Source organism: Schistocerca serialis, chromosome 1, assembly GCF_023864345.2.
Source record: "Schistocerca serialis cubense isolate TAMUIC-IGC-003099 chromosome 1, iqSchSeri2.2, whole genome shotgun sequence".
NCBI classification, from domain to species: domain Eukaryota; kingdom Metazoa; phylum Arthropoda; class Insecta; order Orthoptera; family Acrididae; genus Schistocerca; species Schistocerca serialis.
This window is the reverse complement of record NC_064638.1, coordinates 86,500,905-86,520,096: the sequence shown is the minus strand read 5'-3', so window position 1 is coordinate 86,520,096 and position 19,192 is coordinate 86,500,905. Positions and strand designations below refer to the sequence as shown.

At 37.8% G+C, this 19,192-nt stretch overlaps 1 protein-coding gene across 1 annotated transcript in view; it reads right to left on the bottom strand.

The window, feature by feature from the left end:
* Positions 1–19,192, bottom strand: part of LOC126462265 (cytoplasmic phosphatidylinositol transfer protein 1) — a 97,129-nt gene that overhangs the window by 48,325 nt on the left and 29,612 nt on the right. The window contains exons 5-6 of the mRNA XM_050096059.1: positions 12,497–12,568; positions 11,817–11,915 (exon numbers count right to left, since the gene is read on the bottom strand). Of these exons, the coding sequence (XP_049952016.1) occupies positions 11,817–11,915; positions 12,497–12,568 (171 nt within the window). The remainder of the gene's footprint in view (positions 1–11,816; positions 11,916–12,496; positions 12,569–19,192) is intronic.

The window sequence follows — 19,192 nt, the reverse complement described above, 5'->3', positions numbered from 1 at the left end:
AAATCACAAACATTTAACTGAAAACTAAAACAATGAAACATTCCCGGAATTGTAAAAAATTCCCAGGCTATTCCCGGTTTTCTCCCGGATGAAAAAATTCCTGGGCTTTTCCCGGATCTCCCGGGTCGTATACACCCTGTTGACGCACTTGTGACTCCAGTGAGAAGGTGCCCCATCTTTTTGAAAAATGAAGTTGTCTTCTTGTATCCTCGGAAACAACTAGTTTTGTAACATAGTGAGATACTGCTGACCGTTAACCATGTTTCCATGAAAGAAGAATGGGGCGTAAATAGATGATCGTGATATCACACAAAACATGTTGACTTTGGGCGAGTCTCTTACATGTTCAATGGCTGGATGTGGTTTCTGTAGGCTCCAAATTCGAACATTGTGTTTGTTTACCTGACCACTAACATGGAAAGTCGCTTCATCAATGAACATGATGCATTGTCTGTAAGTGCTATCATTGTCAATAGCATCAAGAATCTCATTAAAAAATGCCAGATGTTTGCGTTTGTCATCAGGATGCAGAGCTTGTAACAGCTGTAACTTGTATGGCTTCATAACCAACCGACATCTTAAAACACACCAAATTGTTGTAGGCAGTTGTAACTCCCAACTGGCACGATGAGTTGATTTTGTAGGACTATGTCAGAAAGAGGTTCCTGAAGAGGGGCAGCAGCCTTTTCAGTAGTTGCAAGGGCAACAGTCTGGATGATTGACTGATCTGGCCTTGTAACATTAACCAAAACGGCCTTGCTGTGCTGGTACTGCGAACGGCTGAAAGCAAGGGGAAACTACAGCCGTAATTTTTCCCGAGGGCATGCAGCTTTACTGTATGATTACATGATGATGGCGTCCTCTTGGGTAAAATATTCCGGAGGTAAAATAGTCCCCCATTCGGATCTCCGGGCGGGGACTACTCAAGAGGATGTCGTTATCAGGAGAAAGAAAACTGGCGTTCTACGGATCGGAGCGTGGAATGTCAGATCCCTTAATCGGGCAGGTAGGTTAGAAAATTTAAAAAGGGAAATGGATAGGTTGAAGTTAGATATAGTGGGAATTAGTGAAGTTCGGTGGCAGGAGGAACAAGACTTCTGGTCAGGTGACTACAGGGTTATAAACACCAAATCAAATAGGGGTAATGCAGGAGTAGGTTTAATAATGAATAGGAAAATAGGAATGCGGGTAAGCTACTACAAACAGCATAGTGAACGCATTATTGTGGCCAAGATAGATACGAAGCCCACACCTACTACAGTAGTACAAGTTTATATGCCAACTAGCTCTGCAGATGACGAAGAAATTGAAGAAATGTATGATGAAATGAAAGAAATTATTCAGATTGTGAAGGGAGACGAAAATTTAATAGTCATGGGTGACTGGAATTCGAGTGTAGGAAAAGGGAGAGAAGGAAACATAGTAGGTGAATATGGATTGGGGGACAGAAATGAAAGAGGAAGCCGCCTGGTAGAATTTTGCACAGAGCACAACATAATCATAACTAACACTTGGTTTAAGAATCATGAAAGAAGGTTGTATACATGGAAGAACCCTGGAGATACTAAAAGGTATCAGATAGATTATATAATGGTAAGACAGAGATTTAGGAACCAGGTTTTAAATTGTAAGACATTTCCAGGGGCAGATGTGGACTCTGACCACAATCTATTGGTTATGACCTGTAGATTAAAACTGAAGAAACTGCAAAAAGGTGGGCATTTAAGGAGATGGGACCTGGATAAACTAAAAGAACCAGAGGTTGTACAGAGATTCAGGGAGAGCATAAGGGAGCAATTGACAGGAATGGGGGAAATAAATACAGTAGAAGAAGAATGGGTAACTTTGAGGGATGAAGTAGTGAAGGCAGCAGTGGATCAAGTAGGTAAAAAGACGAGGGCTAGTAGAAATCCTTGGGTAACAGAAGAAATATTGAATTTAATTGATGAAAGGAGAAAATATAAAAATGCAGTAAGTGAAACAGGCAAAAAGGAATACAAATGTCTCAAAAATGAGATCGACCGGAAGTGCAAAATGGCTAAGCAGGGATGGCTAGAGGACAAATGTAAGGATGTAGAGGCCTATCTCACTAGGGGTAAGATAGATACCGCCTACAGGAAAATTAAAGAGACCTTTGGAGATAAGAGAACGACTTGTATGAATATCAAGAGCTCAGATGGAAATCCAGTTCTAAGCAAAGAAGGGAAAGCAGAAAGGTGGAAGGACTATATAGAGGGTCTATACAAGGGCGATGTACTTGAGGACAATATTATGGAAATGGAAGAGGATGTAGATGAAGATGAAATGGGAGATATGATACTGCATGAAGAGTTTGACAGAGCACTGAAAGACCTGAGTCGAAACAAGGCCCCCGGAGTAGACAATATTCCATTGGAACTACTGACGGCCGTGGGAGAGCCAGTCCTGACAAAACTCTACCATCTGGTGAGCAAGATGTATGAAACAGGCGAAATACCCACAGACTTCAAGAAGAATATAATAATTCCAATCCCAAAGAAAGCAGGTGTTGACAGATGTGAAAATTACCGAACTATCAGCTTAATAAGTCACAGCTGCAAAATACTAACACGAATTCTTTACAGACGAATGGAAAAACTAGTAGAAGCCAACCTCGGGGAAGATCAGTTTGGATTCCGTAGAAACACGGGAACACGTGAGTCAATACTGACCTTACGACTTATCTTAGAAGAAAGATTAAGGAAAGGCAAACCTACGTTTCTAGCATTTGTAGACTTAGAGAAAGCTTTTGACAATGTTGACTGGAATACTCTCTTTCAAATTCTAAAGGTGGCAGGGGTAAAATACAGGGAGCGAAAGGCTATTTACAATTTGTACAGAAAACAGATGGCAGTTATAAGAGTCGAGGGACATGAAAGGGAAGCAGTGGTTGGGAAGGGAGTAAGACAGGGTTGTAGCCTCTCCCCGATGTTGTTCAATCTGTATATTGAACAAGCAGTAAAGGAAACAAAAGAAAAATTCGGAGTAGGTATTAAAATTCATGGAGTAGAAATAAAAACTTTGAGGTTCGCCGATGACATTGTAATTCTGTCACAGACAGCAAAGGACTTGGAAGAGCAGTTGAATGGAATGGACAGTGTCTTGAAAGGAGGATATAAGATGAACATCAACAAAAGCAAAACAAGGATAATGGAATGTAGTCTAATTAAGTCAGGTGATGCTGAGGGAATTAGATTAGGAAATGAGGCACTTAAAGTAGTAAGGGAGTTCTGCTATTTGGGGAGCAAAATAACTGATCATGGTCGAAGTAGAGAGGATATAAAATGTAGGCTGGCAATGGCAAGGAAAGCGTTTCTGAAGAAGAGAAATTTGTTAACATCCAGTATTGATTTAAGTGTCAGGAAGTCATTTCTGAAAGTATTCGTATGGAGTGTAGCCATGTATGGAAGTGAAACATGGACGATAAATAGTTTGGACAAGAAGAGAATAGAAGCTTTCGAAATGTGGTGCTACAGAAGAATGCTGAAGATTAGATGGGTAGATCACATAACTAATGAGGAGGTATTGAATAGGATTGGGGAGAAGAGAAGTTTGTGGCACAACTTGACCAGAAGAAGGGATCGGTTGGTAGGACATGTTCTGAGGCATCAAGGGATCACCAATTTAGTATTGGAGGGGAGCGTGGAGGGTAAAAATCGTAGAGGGAGACCAAGAGATGAATACACTAAGCAGATTCAGAAGGATGTAGGTTGCAGTAGGTACTGGGAGATGAAAAAGCTTGCACAGGATAGAGTAGCATGGAGAGCTGCATCAAACCAGTCTCAGGACTGAAGACCACAACAACAACAACATGTCAGAAAGCAGTTTGAATTCGTGCAACATTTCCTTCAGGAAGATGAGGGCGGTCAGGACTCTTTCCTTTACATACACATCCGGTATCTAGAAGCTGTCGATACCATTTGCGAATTTTCCACCCATTTGGAGCATCAATTTGATACCTCATCCTGCAATGTCTTTGCACTGTAATCACGGAACTGCACTTTGCAAACTCGAGAACACACAATGATTTCTGCTGTGGAGTAGCCATTTTAAACATATGATGGTTACCAAGCAAAACAGAAGACAGGTGACATCTAGCGACTATTAATATAAACTAGACTCTGTATTTGTTTCTCCAACAGCCGAACTGAGGTGCAGCAATTAATAGTTTGGGCAAAATAATACTTTGTAATACATATATTCTTTTTGAAACACTCTGTATTTTAAAAATGGTCAGTTGCATGTACAAGCTGAAACCATCAATGAACTCAGAATGCCAAAAGGTGCTGTATCAGTGCTGCCAAAGTTACTGCTTAACAAACATTTAACAACATTTTATTATCATTTAACATAAACACACCTGTGTGAAGATTGTGTTATTCATTTATCATCAACTATTATTTATACTTATTGCAAATGGTCTGAGTGGGACCAAATGTTAATAACCTCCCATTTATTAAATATTGTAGTAATATGCTAGTTTAATGCAGAAGGTGGTCAAGTAAAGTCAAAGTAAGTCTTTAGAAGCTAAGAATACTGTATATTTTGGTGGGAATGGCCTTCAGCCAATGAGAATCAGGCAGTGGCAGAGCTAAGCTTGGTACTGGAGATGGGCACTTAGTTCTGAGAGCTGGAAGAAGGCGGACCTGCTGAGATAACAAGTGGTATTCAGCTGTGAAGATGGTAGGTTTTGGGTGGTCAACAGCCACTCGAGTACTCTAACTTTCAAGGTGACTTTAATTTTCACGAGTTCTAAGTGTGTTCCAGTTCTGAACTCTGATTTTTCTGCTTGCATTGTGGAATTAAGAGTGGAGACAGTATGTGTTTATACTATTTAGCTGATGTATGTAGGTATGTGGTCACCATACCTAAGCTTAATTTATTTTGAGCTGGTGAATGTTTCGTGTTTTGTAATCACAGAATGGGATTTAGTTTTCATGCATCTTTGATGATTAGCTGGGGTATCTGCTACCATTCTTGTAGTGCACTTAACGCAACTTTACTGCTTTTCAATATGCTTTTATTTCTGATTGTATTATAACCATTAACTTTAAGACACTCTTTCCAAATATTTATGATTATTTGATTGAACAAACCAACAATTATTCAAATGATCCTCTAGTGTTTGTCAACATCAATTTCAGGCATTAGAAAAAATACCCTTTTGATTAATTATTTAATCTTCTCTCATATTTAATACAAATGATTATTTTATTAATTTGCAATTCCAGCGAATCCATAGACTATTTGACTGCAGGATCACAGATACAAATTATTATCTGCAGTGAGTTTAGCTGCTAGGCATGAAAGCAGACACATGCAGCTCGACTCTATGACTTGATCAAGGCTACCTTCGTAAACAGAGTCGCACATAGCTCAATTACCAATCTACTGTGTTTAGCCACTTGAGCCAGGTTACAGCTGCTGTAAAAGACTAGTAATGTCACAAACTGAGCATCTTTTTCTTCTTAAACTTTACCCCTATCCCCAACAATCTGTGCTCTCTTTGTACTCTGCAGACCAAGCATCTTCCTTCTTTTTAAGGGTGTTTCAGTTTCCTTATTTCATAATTTGTAAAAACTTCAATATTTTTCTCCTTTTTCCATCAAAAAGAGTTACACACAATAATGTGATAACAAACATCTTAAAACAAGCAAGGTTAAATTTATCTTTATTTTTGTTACTCACATGGTCCGGAAACTTTTCCAATTTCTTGGCCAGGTCTGTAAGAATACATTCATTACTCAAATGCAAGGACATTAACTGCTTATGCCACAGCAAGGATATCACATTTTATAACAGCACCACTTAGTCCTGTACTTTGACTTTATGACTAGAAACACTAAGTGTGCTTGAAATTTTACTGCTGTACTTGGGCAGGTATTTTAATGAAGTCAGAACTCACTAGTCTGCAGTTAACTTTGACCTCCATGTTGGGCAGTGATAATCAAACACTGTTCAAGCATTATTGCAACATTTCAAAACAGCTGTTAATATTGTTGTTGTTGTGGTCTTCAGTCCAGAGACTGCTTTGATGTAGCTCTCCATACTACTCTATCCTGTGCAGCCTTTCATTTCTGGGTAACTACTGCAACCTACACCCTTCTGAATCTGCTGAGTGTATTGATCGCTTGATCTCCCTCTACGATTTTTATCCTCCACGCTTCCCTCCAATACTAAATTGGTGATCCCTTGATGCCTAAAAACGTGTCCTGCCAACCGATTCTTTCTTCTAGTCAAGTTGTACCACAATTTCCACAATTCTGTTCAGTACCTCCTCATTAGGTAATTGAACTACCCATCTAATCTTCAGAATTCTTCTGTAACACCACATTTCAAAAGCTTCTATTCTCTTCGTGTCTAAACTGTTCATGTTTCACTTCCATACATGGTTACACTCCACACAAATACCTTCAGAGAGGACTTCCCAACACTTAAATATATACTCGATGTTAACAAACTTCTCTTCTTCAGAAACGCTTTCCTTGCCATAGCCAGTCTACATTTTATATCCTCTTTACTTTGACCATGAGTTATCCCTCCTTAAATAGCAAAACTCATATACTCATTTCCTAATCTAATACCCTCAGCATCACCTGATTTACTTTTCCTACATTCCATTATCCTCTTTTGCTTTTGTTGATGTTCATCCTATACCCTCCTTTCAAGACACTGTCCATTCCATTTAAGTGCTCTTCCAGGTCTTTTGCTGTCTCCGATAGAATTACAATGTCATCGACGAACCTCAAAGTTTTGATTTCTTCTCCATAAATTTTGATACCTACTACGAATTTTTCTTTTCTTTCCTTTACTGTTTGCTCAATATACAGATTGAATAACATAGGGGATAGGCTACAATCCTGTCTCACACCCTTCCCAACCACTGCTTCCCTTTCATGTCCCTCAACTCTTATAACCGTCTTCTGGTTGCTGTACAAATTGTAAATAGCCTTTCGCTCCCTGATTTTACCCCTGCTGCCTTCAGAATTTGAAAGAGAGTATTCCAGTCAACATTATCAAAAGCTTTCTCTAAGTCTACAAATGCTAGAAACATAGGTTCCTCTTTCGTTAACATATCTTCTAAGATAAGTCATAGGGTCAATACTACTTTACGTATTCCAAAATTTCTACGGAATCCAAACTGATCTTCCCCAAGGTTGGCTTCTATCAGTTTTTCGATTTTTCTGTGTAGAATTCTTGTTAGTATTTTGCAACCATGACTTATTAAACTGATAATTCGGTAATTTTCACACCTGTCAACACCTGCTTTCTTTGGGATTGAAATTATTACATTCTTATTGAAATCCAAAGGTATTTCACTTGTCTCGAACATCTTGCTCACCAGAAGGAAGAGTTTTGTCATGGCTGGCTCTCCCAAGACTATCGGTAATTCTAATGGAATGTTTTCTACTCCCCGGGCCTTCCTCTGTCAAATTCTTCATGCAGTATCATATCTCCTGTTTCATCTTCATCTACGTCCTCTTCTGTTTCCATAATACATCGCCCTTTTATAGACCCTCTGTATACTCCTTCCATCTTTCTGCTTTCCCTATTTTGCGTAGGACTATTTTTCCATCTGAACACACTATGTTCACACAGGTGGTTCTCTTTTCTCCACAGGTCTCTTTAATTTGCCTGTAGGCAGTATCTATCCTACCCCTAATGATATATGCTTCTACTTCCTTGCATTTGTCCTCTATCCATCCCTTTTTAGCCAATTTGCACTTCCTGTCAATCTCATTCTTGAGATGTTTTTATTCCTCTTCGCCTGTTTCATTTAATGCATTTTTATATTTCCTCATTTAAATTCTATATCTCTTCTGTTACCCAAGGATTCATACAAGCCCTCATCTTTTTACCTACTTGATCCTCTGCTGCCTTCACTATTCATCTCTCAAAGCTACCCATTCTTCTTCTACTGTATTTCTTTCCCCTGTATCTGTCAATCATTCCTAATGCTCTCTCTGAAACACTCTACAACCTCTGGTTCTTTCAGTTTATCCAGGTCCCATCTCCTTAAATTCCTACCTTCCTGAAGTTTCTTCAGTTGTTTTAATCTACAGTTCATAACCAATAAATTCTGATTAGAGTCCACATCTGCCATTGGAAATGTCTTATGATGTAAAACCTGGTTCCTAACTCTCTGTCTTACCATTATATAATCTATCTGAAACCTTCCAGTGTCTCCAGGTGTCTTCCACGTAGTATAAGTATATTCATGATTATATATTCATAGTATACGTATATTCATGATTCTTAAACCAAGTGTTAGCTATGATTAAGTTCCGTTCTGTGTAAAATTCCAAGAGGCGGTTATCTCTTTCATTCCTTACCCCCCTTCCATATTCACCTACTACTTTTCCCTCCCTCCCTTTTCCTACTATTGAATCCCAGTCCCCTATGACTATTAAATTTTCGTCTACCTTAACTATCTGAATAATTTCTTTTATCACATCAAATATTTCTTCAATCTCTACATCATCTACGAAGCTAGTTGGCATATAAACTTGTACTACTGTGGTAGGCATGGGCTTCATGTCTGTCTTGGCTACAATAATGCGTTCAATATGCTGTTTGTAATAACTTATACACATTCCTACTTTTTTATTCTTTATTAAACCTACTCCTGCATTACCCTTATTTGATTTCGCATTTATAGCCCTGTATTCACTTTAGTGAACTTCGCTAATTCCCACCATATCTAACTTTTAAATTGTGAGACATTTCCAGGGGCAGATGTGGACTCTGACCACAATCTATTGGTTATGAACTGTAGATTAAAACTGAAGAAACTGCAAAAAGGTGGGAATTTAAGGAGATGGGACCTGGATGAACTGAAAGAACCAGAGGTTGTAGAGAGCTTCAGGGAAAGTATTAGGGAACGAGTGACAAGAATGGGGGGAAAAAATACAGTAGAAGAAGAATGGGTAGCTCTGAGAGATGAAATATAGTGAAGGTAGCAGAGGATCAAGTAGGTAAAAAGACGAGGGCTAATAGAAATCCTTGGGTAACAGAAGAGGTATTGAATTTAATTGATGAAAGGAGAAAATATAAAAATGCAGTAAATGAAGCAGGCAAAAAGGAATACAAACGTCTCAAAAATGAGATCGACAGGAAGTGCAAAATGGCTAAGCAGGGATGGCTAGTAGACAAATGTAAGGATATAGAGGCACATATCACTAGGGGTAAGATAGATACTGCCTACAGGAAAATTAAAGAGACCTTTGGAGAAAAGAGAAGCAATTGCATGAATATCAAGAGCTCAGATGGAAACCCAGTTCTAAGCAAAGAGGGGAAAGCAGAAAGGTGGAAGGAGTATATAGAAGGTTTATACAAGGGCGATGTTCTTGAGGACAATATTATAGAAATGGAAAGAATATAGACGAAGATGAAATGGGAGATATGATACTGCGTGAAGAGTTTGACAGAGCACTGAAAGACCTACGTTGAAACAAGGCCCCGGGAATAGACAACAATCCATTAGAAATACTGACAGCCTTGGGAGAGCCAGGCCTTACGAATCTCTACCATCTAGTGAGCAAGAAGTACGAGACAGGCGAAATACTCTCGGACTTCAAGAAGAATATAATAATTCCAATCCCAAAGAAAGCAGGTGTTAACAGATGTGAAAATTACTGAACCATCAGTTTAATAAGCCACGGCTGCAAAATACTAACATGAATTCTCTACAGATGAATGGAAAAACTGGTAGAAGCTGACCTCAAGGAAGATCAGTTTGGATTCCGTAGAAATGTTTAAACACGTGAGGCAATACTGACCCTACGACTTATCTTAGAAAATAGATTAAGGAAACCTATGTTTCTAGCATTTGTAGACTTAAGAGAAAGCTTTTGACTATGTTGACTGGAATAATCTCTTTCAAATTCTGAAGGCAGCAGGGGTAAAATCAGGGAGCGAAAGGCTATTTACAATTTGTACAGAAACCAGAAGGCGGTTATAAGAGTCGAGGGACATGAAAGGGAAGCAGTGGTTGGGAAGGGTGTGAGACAGGATTGTAGCCTATCCCCGATGTTATTCAAACTGTATATTGAGCAAACAGTAAAGGAAAGAAAAGAAAAATTCGTAGTAGGTATCAAAATCTATGGAGAAGAAATAAAAACTTTGAGGTTCGCCGATGACATTGTAATTCTATCAGAGACAGCAAAGGACCTGGAAGAGCAGTTAAATGGAATGGACAGTGTCTTGAAAGGAGGGTATAGGATGAACATCAACAAAAGCAAAAGAGGATAATGGAATGTAGGAAAATTAAATCAGGTGATGCTGAGGGTATTAGACTAGGAAATGAGACGCATAAAGTAGTAGATGACTTTTGCTATTTGGGGAGCAAGATAACTGATGATGGTCGAAGTAGAGAGGATATAAAATGTAGACTGGCAATGGCAAGGAAAGTGTTTCTGAAGAAGAGGGATTTGTTAACATCGAGTATAGATTTAAGTGTCAGGAAGTCGTTACTGAAAGTATTTTTATGGAGTGTAGCCTTGTATGGAAGTGAAACGTGGACAATAAATAGTTTAGACAGGAAGAGAATAGAAGCTTTCAAAATGTGGTGTTACAGAAGAATGCTGAAGACTAGATGGGTAGATCACATAACTAATGAGGAGGTACTGAATAGAATTGGAGAGAAGAGGAGTTTGTGGCACAACTTGACTAGAAGAAGGGATCGGTTGGTAGGGCATATTCTGAGACATCAAGGGATCACCAATTTAGTATTGGAGGGAAACGTGGAGGGTAAAAATCATAGAGGGAGACCAAGAGATGAATACCTTAAACAGATTCAGAAGGATGTAGATTGCAGTAGGTACTGGGCGATGAAAATGCTTGCACAGGATAGAGTAGCATGGAGAGCTGCATCAAACCAGTCTCTGGACTGAAGACCACAACAACAACATCTAATTTTAAACTATCAAATTTCCTTTTTAAATTTTCTGGGCTATCTGCCCAATTAAGGGATCTGACATTCCATGCTACAATCTGTAGAAAGCAAGTTTTGTTTCTCCTGATAACAACATTTTCCTGAGTAGTCCCACCTGGAGATCCAAATGGACTATTTTACCTCCAGAATATTTTACCCAAGAGGACACCATCATTATTTAAACATACAGTACAGCTGCATGCCCTTGGGAAAAACTACAACTGTAGTTTTCCCTTGCATTCAGCCATTCGCAGTACCAGCACAGCATGGCCGTTTTGGTTGATGTTACGAAGCCAGATCAGTCAATCATACAGACTGTTGCCCCAGCAACTGCTGAAAAGGCTACTGCACCTCTTCAGGAACCACCTGTTTGTCTGGCCTCTCATTAGATACCAGATACCCCTCCGTTGTAACACCTACGGTACGGCTGTCTGTACCAATGAGGCACACAAGCCTCTCCACCAATGGCAAGGACATGGTTCATAGGGGGGGGGGGGGGGAGGGGGGGGGCACAGCAGCCAGAAGCTGTTGATATTATATCCCTTAAAGTGAGATGCACTTAAGGATCCATGCTCACCACAAATAAATTTTAATAACATGTTCATGAAACTTCGTATTGTTTCATTACAATCACAAAACACGTAAATTTTCAAAAATATATTACACATATACAGCAGATTTCTTCTTATACTTTTCGCTTATATTTTCCAATGAAGGATAAATGTTTTAACCTGCAATGTCATAATGAAATACATAACTTGTTTAAATCAACAATGTCTTTTCTTGGGCACCTACATATCACTAACGACAGTAAATTATTGATCACCTAAGTTACACAGTATGTGCTGAGGATGGCAGAACTTACCTCTTCCTCTTTATAGTGTTTAGGACTAACTTCATCGTACGCAATGTCTATTTCATCTATACTTCTCTCAGCTAGAACCTCTGGCGTCAGGTTGAGGCACTGCAGGCAAACAGAGAGATATCAAAAACTGTCCAGACTTTACATAAACTACATTTTTAAACAAACTTTATTACCAAAGCATCAAGTAACACTTATTAGAAAGATATTCAGCCTTCTTTGGAAAATATAAAATGTGATCAGCAGACCTCACAATGATAACAAATAAAATTAGCCTTTCTATAAACTTTATTAAACAGTCACAAGTACAGAGGTATGCAATGAGAAAATTTCAGTGGTCCAAGACAGTGAACGGAGAAAGAAGACTACCTAAATTATAACTGAAAGCTTTTACTAAGAGTTTACTGCATCTTTTAAGAAAAAAAATGCATGATAAAATATGAAAGTGAAATCTAGAAAAAAAAGAAAGAAAGAAAGAAAGAAAGAAGAATGAAACATTAATAATAAAAAGACAAAAACAAATAAATGTCAGTAGGTGTTACTTCAATACATGTTTGAATATTTGAAATTTGATAGCTACCCAAAAAACCTAATAGCAGCACAAAAAACAAAAATATATTTCCATTAGGTGGTTGAGTTAATAATTACTCTTAACTGAAAGGTAAATCAGTAATTTTACTTACATTTTCAGTAGAACCATTGTTGTTTTCATATTTTGTCTTGATGGATATGTTGAATTTTGGTATGAATGAGCACTGAAACAAAATTTAAAACGAAAATTTTAATGGTCTCGTACAGGACTTATGTGTCACATGTCAAACAAAGCCTTCAACGGGAATGGGTGGAAGGCAAATTTATTCTAACACTGTAAACTGCACTTAAAACTTAATCTTAATCATTCACTAAACTCACAGTTTCCGTCTTCCAACATCCAGCAAAGATATGAACATATCATGGTGCTACTAACTAGTTCTTCTACAGGAGAGTATGTAGAACAGAGCTGTAGAAATCTCACTATTAGCGTATTAATTACAGAATGACTTGATTTATTAATGGTATGTGGAAAATGGTGATATCCATATTCATTTTTACTTATTTCTTTTAATGAGTGATAAATTTATGACAGTTTCACCAGAGTTCATCCTTCAGAAAAATCTAAGCACAATTTCACAATAATGCTGTTATGGAACTCAGTATATGTCATATGGAATTATTCAGCTACTAGCAGAAACTATCAAGAGAAGAAAGACAATTAATGAAACATCCTGGCAGGTTAAAACTGTGTGCCAGACCGAGACTTGAACTCGGGTTCGGGCTCAAGTTAGAATCTCGGTCCAGCTCACAGTTTTAATCTGCCAGGGAGTTTCATATCAGCGCACACTGCACTGCAGAGTGATAATTCCACTCTGGAAGGTAATTAATATTATCTTTTGTGCAAAACCCAATTTTAGCAAAAACATTCAAGTGATGGAGGTAACAGAAGAGAAACTGAGTATCATTATGCTTCAGGATTATCTATAAGTGGCAATTCAGGTATTTTTCAATAACTATTTCTGACAATGAGACTGACATGACAGTTATCAAAACATAATTTACACCTGGCCTGCCACAAACTGCAGTTTCTCAGAATGATATTTATATTAACTGTTATCCATAATGCCAATGCAATTTAATGATGGTAAATATAAGTGTGTAGTATCAGAGCAAAGTGACACATCATCTGGAAATATGAACAAAGATCAAGTATGTCTACAAGAACTTTCTGATAAATGTTCCATATATATTCACCATGAATGGTGGACAGTATGCAGGCTACATGAAAGTAAGAGCAAGTGATTTTTTTTCCTTCTTTTTTTGTGTGGGAAAGTCAAAACAATCATCACTAGTGGGCACTTAAGAGCAGCTGCAGCAAATGAAAGACTATCTTCCAAATGAAATACTGAAAGCTGAAAGATGTGTTCCCTGCTTTTTGACTTGCAAACATAGAAATTGTGGAGTCTGAAATCCCCTAGTTTCCCTTTAACATTATTCTCTGAAGGATAATATTTTCTTGCACCACATCATCATTTGGAAGATGCGACCAAAATGCATTGCATCCCTACTGGAATGAAACACTGATGCAATTGCAAAATGTGTAATTATCTTTTAAAACAAATTTCAAAGGTACAATCATAACAGCAGAACAATGCTACGAAATGGTTAATGGTATCGTGCAAAAGCTTGCAAAAATAGAAGCATGGAATATTTAACAAAGGTATGAACCTCTTGCTCAGTGACTCCAAGTTAGTGGATGTCAAATATTCTGTGCTTCAAAGTTTTCATTTACATGTGTCCAGCAAATGAGGAATTTCTGGGTGTATGATAATCATTTAAAGATACACTCTTTTTTCAATCTGGTTCCGTGATCACTGAACAGCCTATTGTCACCAAAGCATCAAAAGATTATTGCCACCATAGAAGAAGCACATAAAACTGAAGCTCACAAATGTGAATACGAAATTTTAGTTGTGGTGACATACTGATCAGTGGCATAGTCCAAGATCTAGATTAGGTTGAAAGATGAATATTTGATTGTAAGGTGAAAAGTCAATGAATGAAATGAAAGTAATTATAATTCTTGTTATAACACATATTTTACAAATACTACATTTCAATGAGTGCTTTATGTGTCATAAAGTAGACAGGTGGTATTGGTAGTTTCACTGACCCCCCACCCCACAAACATCATGGCATTTCATTGAAGAGTAGCTGAATACTTTTCTGGTTAATTTCTTTCCATAGGATTTGTATGCACATTGACAAAACATTAATAGTGGTTGCTGAAAGACTATGACCATAAAAGTTGCCAACAAACCACATCCCAGACTTTTCATAGGACAGCATGTCACATGAAAGTTCAGCCCAGAGAAAAAGTGTTCTCAGAACATGGCACATCCAATGGAAAAATGTCATGCTGAAATATTGCATACGGGGTTGTCTGAAAGAGGGAGAAGTATATCAAGGACTAAACTGTAGCAGCTGAGATTCAATTAGTCCTTAATATGTAGAGGTCAAGATAATGTGTGGTATCCAAAGTCATACCAAAACGTAACACTACATTTGCTCCTCAATAGTGCCACTACTACTACAGTAGCCACAGTAACATCTACCACTATGTGGCCATCATTATACGACAGGTTGATGTGAGATTTTAAAAAAGATTACATTTCGTCCATCCATTCAACAGCTTTAGTTTTCAAGGGCTCATTGCAGTCTAGGGCATTAATTTAATTAACAATGGAAGCCAACACAATGGCATGCCTGGAATCCATCCATTCAACAGTGGAAAGCATTGAAACATTGCAGCAATCAGCTCTGAAGACAACTCCGATGACAGAGCCATGCAATATGCGTCCTGCTGAAGTGGGGTAGCTTATGTGTCTCAGTGATACAGGTAGTCATACTGCAGGTGGACCTACATTTATGGAAAGTCTTGACTAACATATTGCTTCTGTTTTCAGCAGTTGCAGGGGCAACAGTTTGGATGGTTGAGTGACCTAGACATATGACATTATCCAATACTTTCCTCCTACATTACTACTGTGAATGGCTGAAAGCAAGGGCAAACTACGGCTATTATATTTCAGATGGGCATGCAATCTTACTGCATGGCTTAATAATTATGTCACTCTCTTGGGTAAAATATTCCGAAGGTAAAGTAGTTCCAGACTCAGATCTCATGGCAGGGAGTACTCAGGAGGATGTTCAGGGGGTACTCAGGAGGATATCATCATAAGGAAAAACAAAATTACACTTCTATGGGTTGCTGCGACGATGTTAGATTCCTTAACAGGATAAATAGGTTCAAAATTTTAAAGGGCAAATGGATAGGTAGGTTAGAGAATTTAAGAAGAGAAATGGATAGGTTGTAGTTACATACAGTGGGAATCAGTGAAGTCCAGTAGCAGGAAGAATAGTATTTCTGGTCATGTGAATACACATTAATCAGCAAAAAATCATATAAGAGTGATGCCGGTGCAAGACTAATAATGAATAAGAAAATGGAAATACAGGTGAGATTCTTTTCAGCGCCCCCTCCATCCCCTGCCTGATGATTACACAACCAGAGCCATGATGCACACAAAGCCAACAGCCACCACAGTAGTACAAGTTTACAGGCGAACAACCTTCACAAATAAAGATACTGAAAGAATCTTTAATAAGATAAAATAAATTATTCAGTTAGGTAAGGGAGATGAAGATGAAAACTTAACAGTGATAGGTTGCTGGAAAAGAAAGCAGAAATAATATGGACAGTGAGACAGCAATGAAATGGAGAGCCTCCTAGCAGAATTGCTCAGAACATAATTTAATCATTGTTAACTTGTTTTAAGAATCATGAAAGACTGTATAGGTGGATAAGACTTGGAGACACAGAAAGTTTTCTTATATATGACATAGTAACAGTAAGGCAGAGATTTAAAAACCAAATTTCAAAATGCAAAAAACAAGCAGATGAAGATTCTTGGCATAATTTATTGGTTATGACCTGCAGTTTAAAACTGGAGAAACTGTAGAGAGCTAGAAAATTAGGAGATGGGATGTGGATAAAGTGAAAGAACCAGATGATATTGAGGTTTCAACATTAGACAACTGACAAACAGGAGAAATGAACACAATAAAAGATTAATAAGTAGCTGAGGAATGAAATACTGAAGGCAGCAAAATATCAAATAGGTAAAAAGATAAAACCCGGGAGAAAACCTTGGATGACACATGACATACTGAACTGAACTGCAGAAAGAAAATATATAAAAACATAGTAAATTAAACAGATAAAAGAGAATACAAATGTCTAACAAATTAGATTTATGGACAGCACAAAATGGCAAAGCAAGGATGGGTAGAGGAGAAACGCAAGGCTCTAGATGTATGCATGACTATGGGAAGGATTTATGCTCGCTAGTGAAAAAATACTGGGAGAAAAGAGAATATCAATATGAATATTAAGAGCTCATCTGGCAAGTCCGCACCAAGCATACAAAGGAAAGGTGAAAGGAATATGTAGAAGGACTACAGAAATGAAATGACCTTGAAGACGGTATTATGAAATGACAAGAGAAAGTAGGTGAAGCTAAGGTGACAGGTATGATACTGAGAACAATTTTGAAAGAACACTGAAAGACCTTAGTGAAAACAAGGCATCTGGAGCAAATTCTTTAGAATTATTGAGATCCTTGAGAGAACATATCTTGGTAAAACTGTTCTGCCTGTTGCGCAAGATACATGAGGCAGGCAAAACATCCTTACACTGCAAGACGTATATATGACTCAAAATTCCAAAGACAGGACTTGCTGACAGTTGTGAATGTTACCAAACAATCAATTTAATATGTCCTGGTTGTAAAATTCCAACACCAATCATTAACAGCTATTAGACTTCGACCTCGTAAAAGATCAGTTATTATTCAAGAGAAATGTAGGAACATGCAAGACAATACTGATCCTATGATTTATAGTACAAAGGCACACTGAAAAATAATGTGTCTGAATTTTTTATGGGAAAACTTTTATGCAGCTGTTTAAATAAAACAAACATTATTAACATTCTACATCTTTATTCCTCATGTCTAGAAATTTATTTCTCAACATAGTGACCCTGGTAATGAACACAATTCTCCTTTACCAGTTTGTTGATAACATCACTGTAAAAAGTTTGACTTTGCTGATGGAGCCACAACCTCACCTCTCGTTGCACTGCTTCATCACTATCAGCATAAAGTACTCGAAGGGGGTCTTTACAGAAAGCGACAAAAGTTGGATTGGGTCAAGTTGGTTCTATAAGGAGGATGATCGATGACAGTGGACCCAAGAAGTCAGGTTGTTGCAGAGCTTGTGCATGGTCTGGCATTGCCATACTGAATGAGAGGGTGCACCATGTGTGGACAGTTAGAAACTCGATTACAAGTGAGTGACTCAAATGAGCAATATGGATGACATGTAATACCTCAACCGATACTGAGAACAGAATAAAAAATTCGGAGGCATTACTTTTCAGCATGCACTTGAATGACAGAAAAGGCAAAGGACTTGGAAGACAATTTGAACATGATGGATAATGTCTTGAAAACAGATTATAAGATGAACATCAACAAAAGTAAAAGAATATTAATGGAATGTATTCGAATTAAATCAGGCAATGCTGACAGAATTGTGTATATTACAAAATGGGATCGTCCAAGTGGTCAAAGGGTTTTGCTATTTGGGCAGCAAAAAAACTGACAATGGCCTAAGTTGAGAGGTTATAAAGTACAGATTGACAATGGTAAGAAAAGTATTACTGCTACAGAGAAATTTGTTAACATCACATACAGATTTGTGTGTTAAGAAAGCATAAACTTTCACAAAAGTGAGACACATGCAGTTCAGATAAAAGAATAGAAGCTTTTGAAATATGGTTTGGCGGAAGAATGTGAAGATTAGTTGGATATATTGAATAATTAATAAGAAGGCACTGAATGAATTCACTGAGAAAAGAAACATATAAAATTGTGTACAGGCAGTCAAGGCTTGACTACAGTAACCAGGTTCAAATGGATGGATGATGCTGTAATTACACAACCATGAAGAGCCTTTTGGGGTAGACTTGCAAGGAGAGCAAGTGTGTCTAAAATTATGTAAGTCTGGCTGTAACATTTAATATTAGTGCTAACTATGGAAACATTTTGAGGTAAAGATTGGGGCCAAAGAGTTAAATGAGTAAGTTAAGAGTGTCAAGAGTGAAGTTGTAAGATTTGGTAAAGATCAGTAAAGGCAAGTTGGTGATTACTGCTATGTGGTGCAACAATCAATAACATTCAGTAAGATAACTATGTCTAGGGCACTGATTCCAGAAGCAGATAATTGTTTAGCATTTGAAGTCTGTCACTTTAACAGCTTATTCTAAAGTTTTCCTCTTTACTTTCTTAGATATAGCTGCTAGGTCTAGGAGAATGGAGGAAACTTCCTGGAGAAAAATCATGGGATAGGACTAGAATATCAATTTACAGTATGTGGACAGCAGAATAATCTGTGAAAACTGTAAGGAAATGGTACAGATAGTACAAAACATAAGAACAGCTGCATCAACAATGCACTGTCTATAATGGATGATGATAATCCCATTGAGAAAGTAAAGGTAGAACTGAAATAAAAAGAGTACCGCAAATTTTATTGTCCATCTAGATTGCATATATTTTTAAGATTATAACCTATTGCAGTTGAAGTAATGCGCAAACACCTGAAAGCTACATGCATAAGCAGCGTGTTATCATCTGCAAGAGTGCGCTGAAAAAGAGCTACACTGTGAACTTCTAATACAGCCCACCACAGGCGAGTGCCTATTTAAACCCTGTCACGCT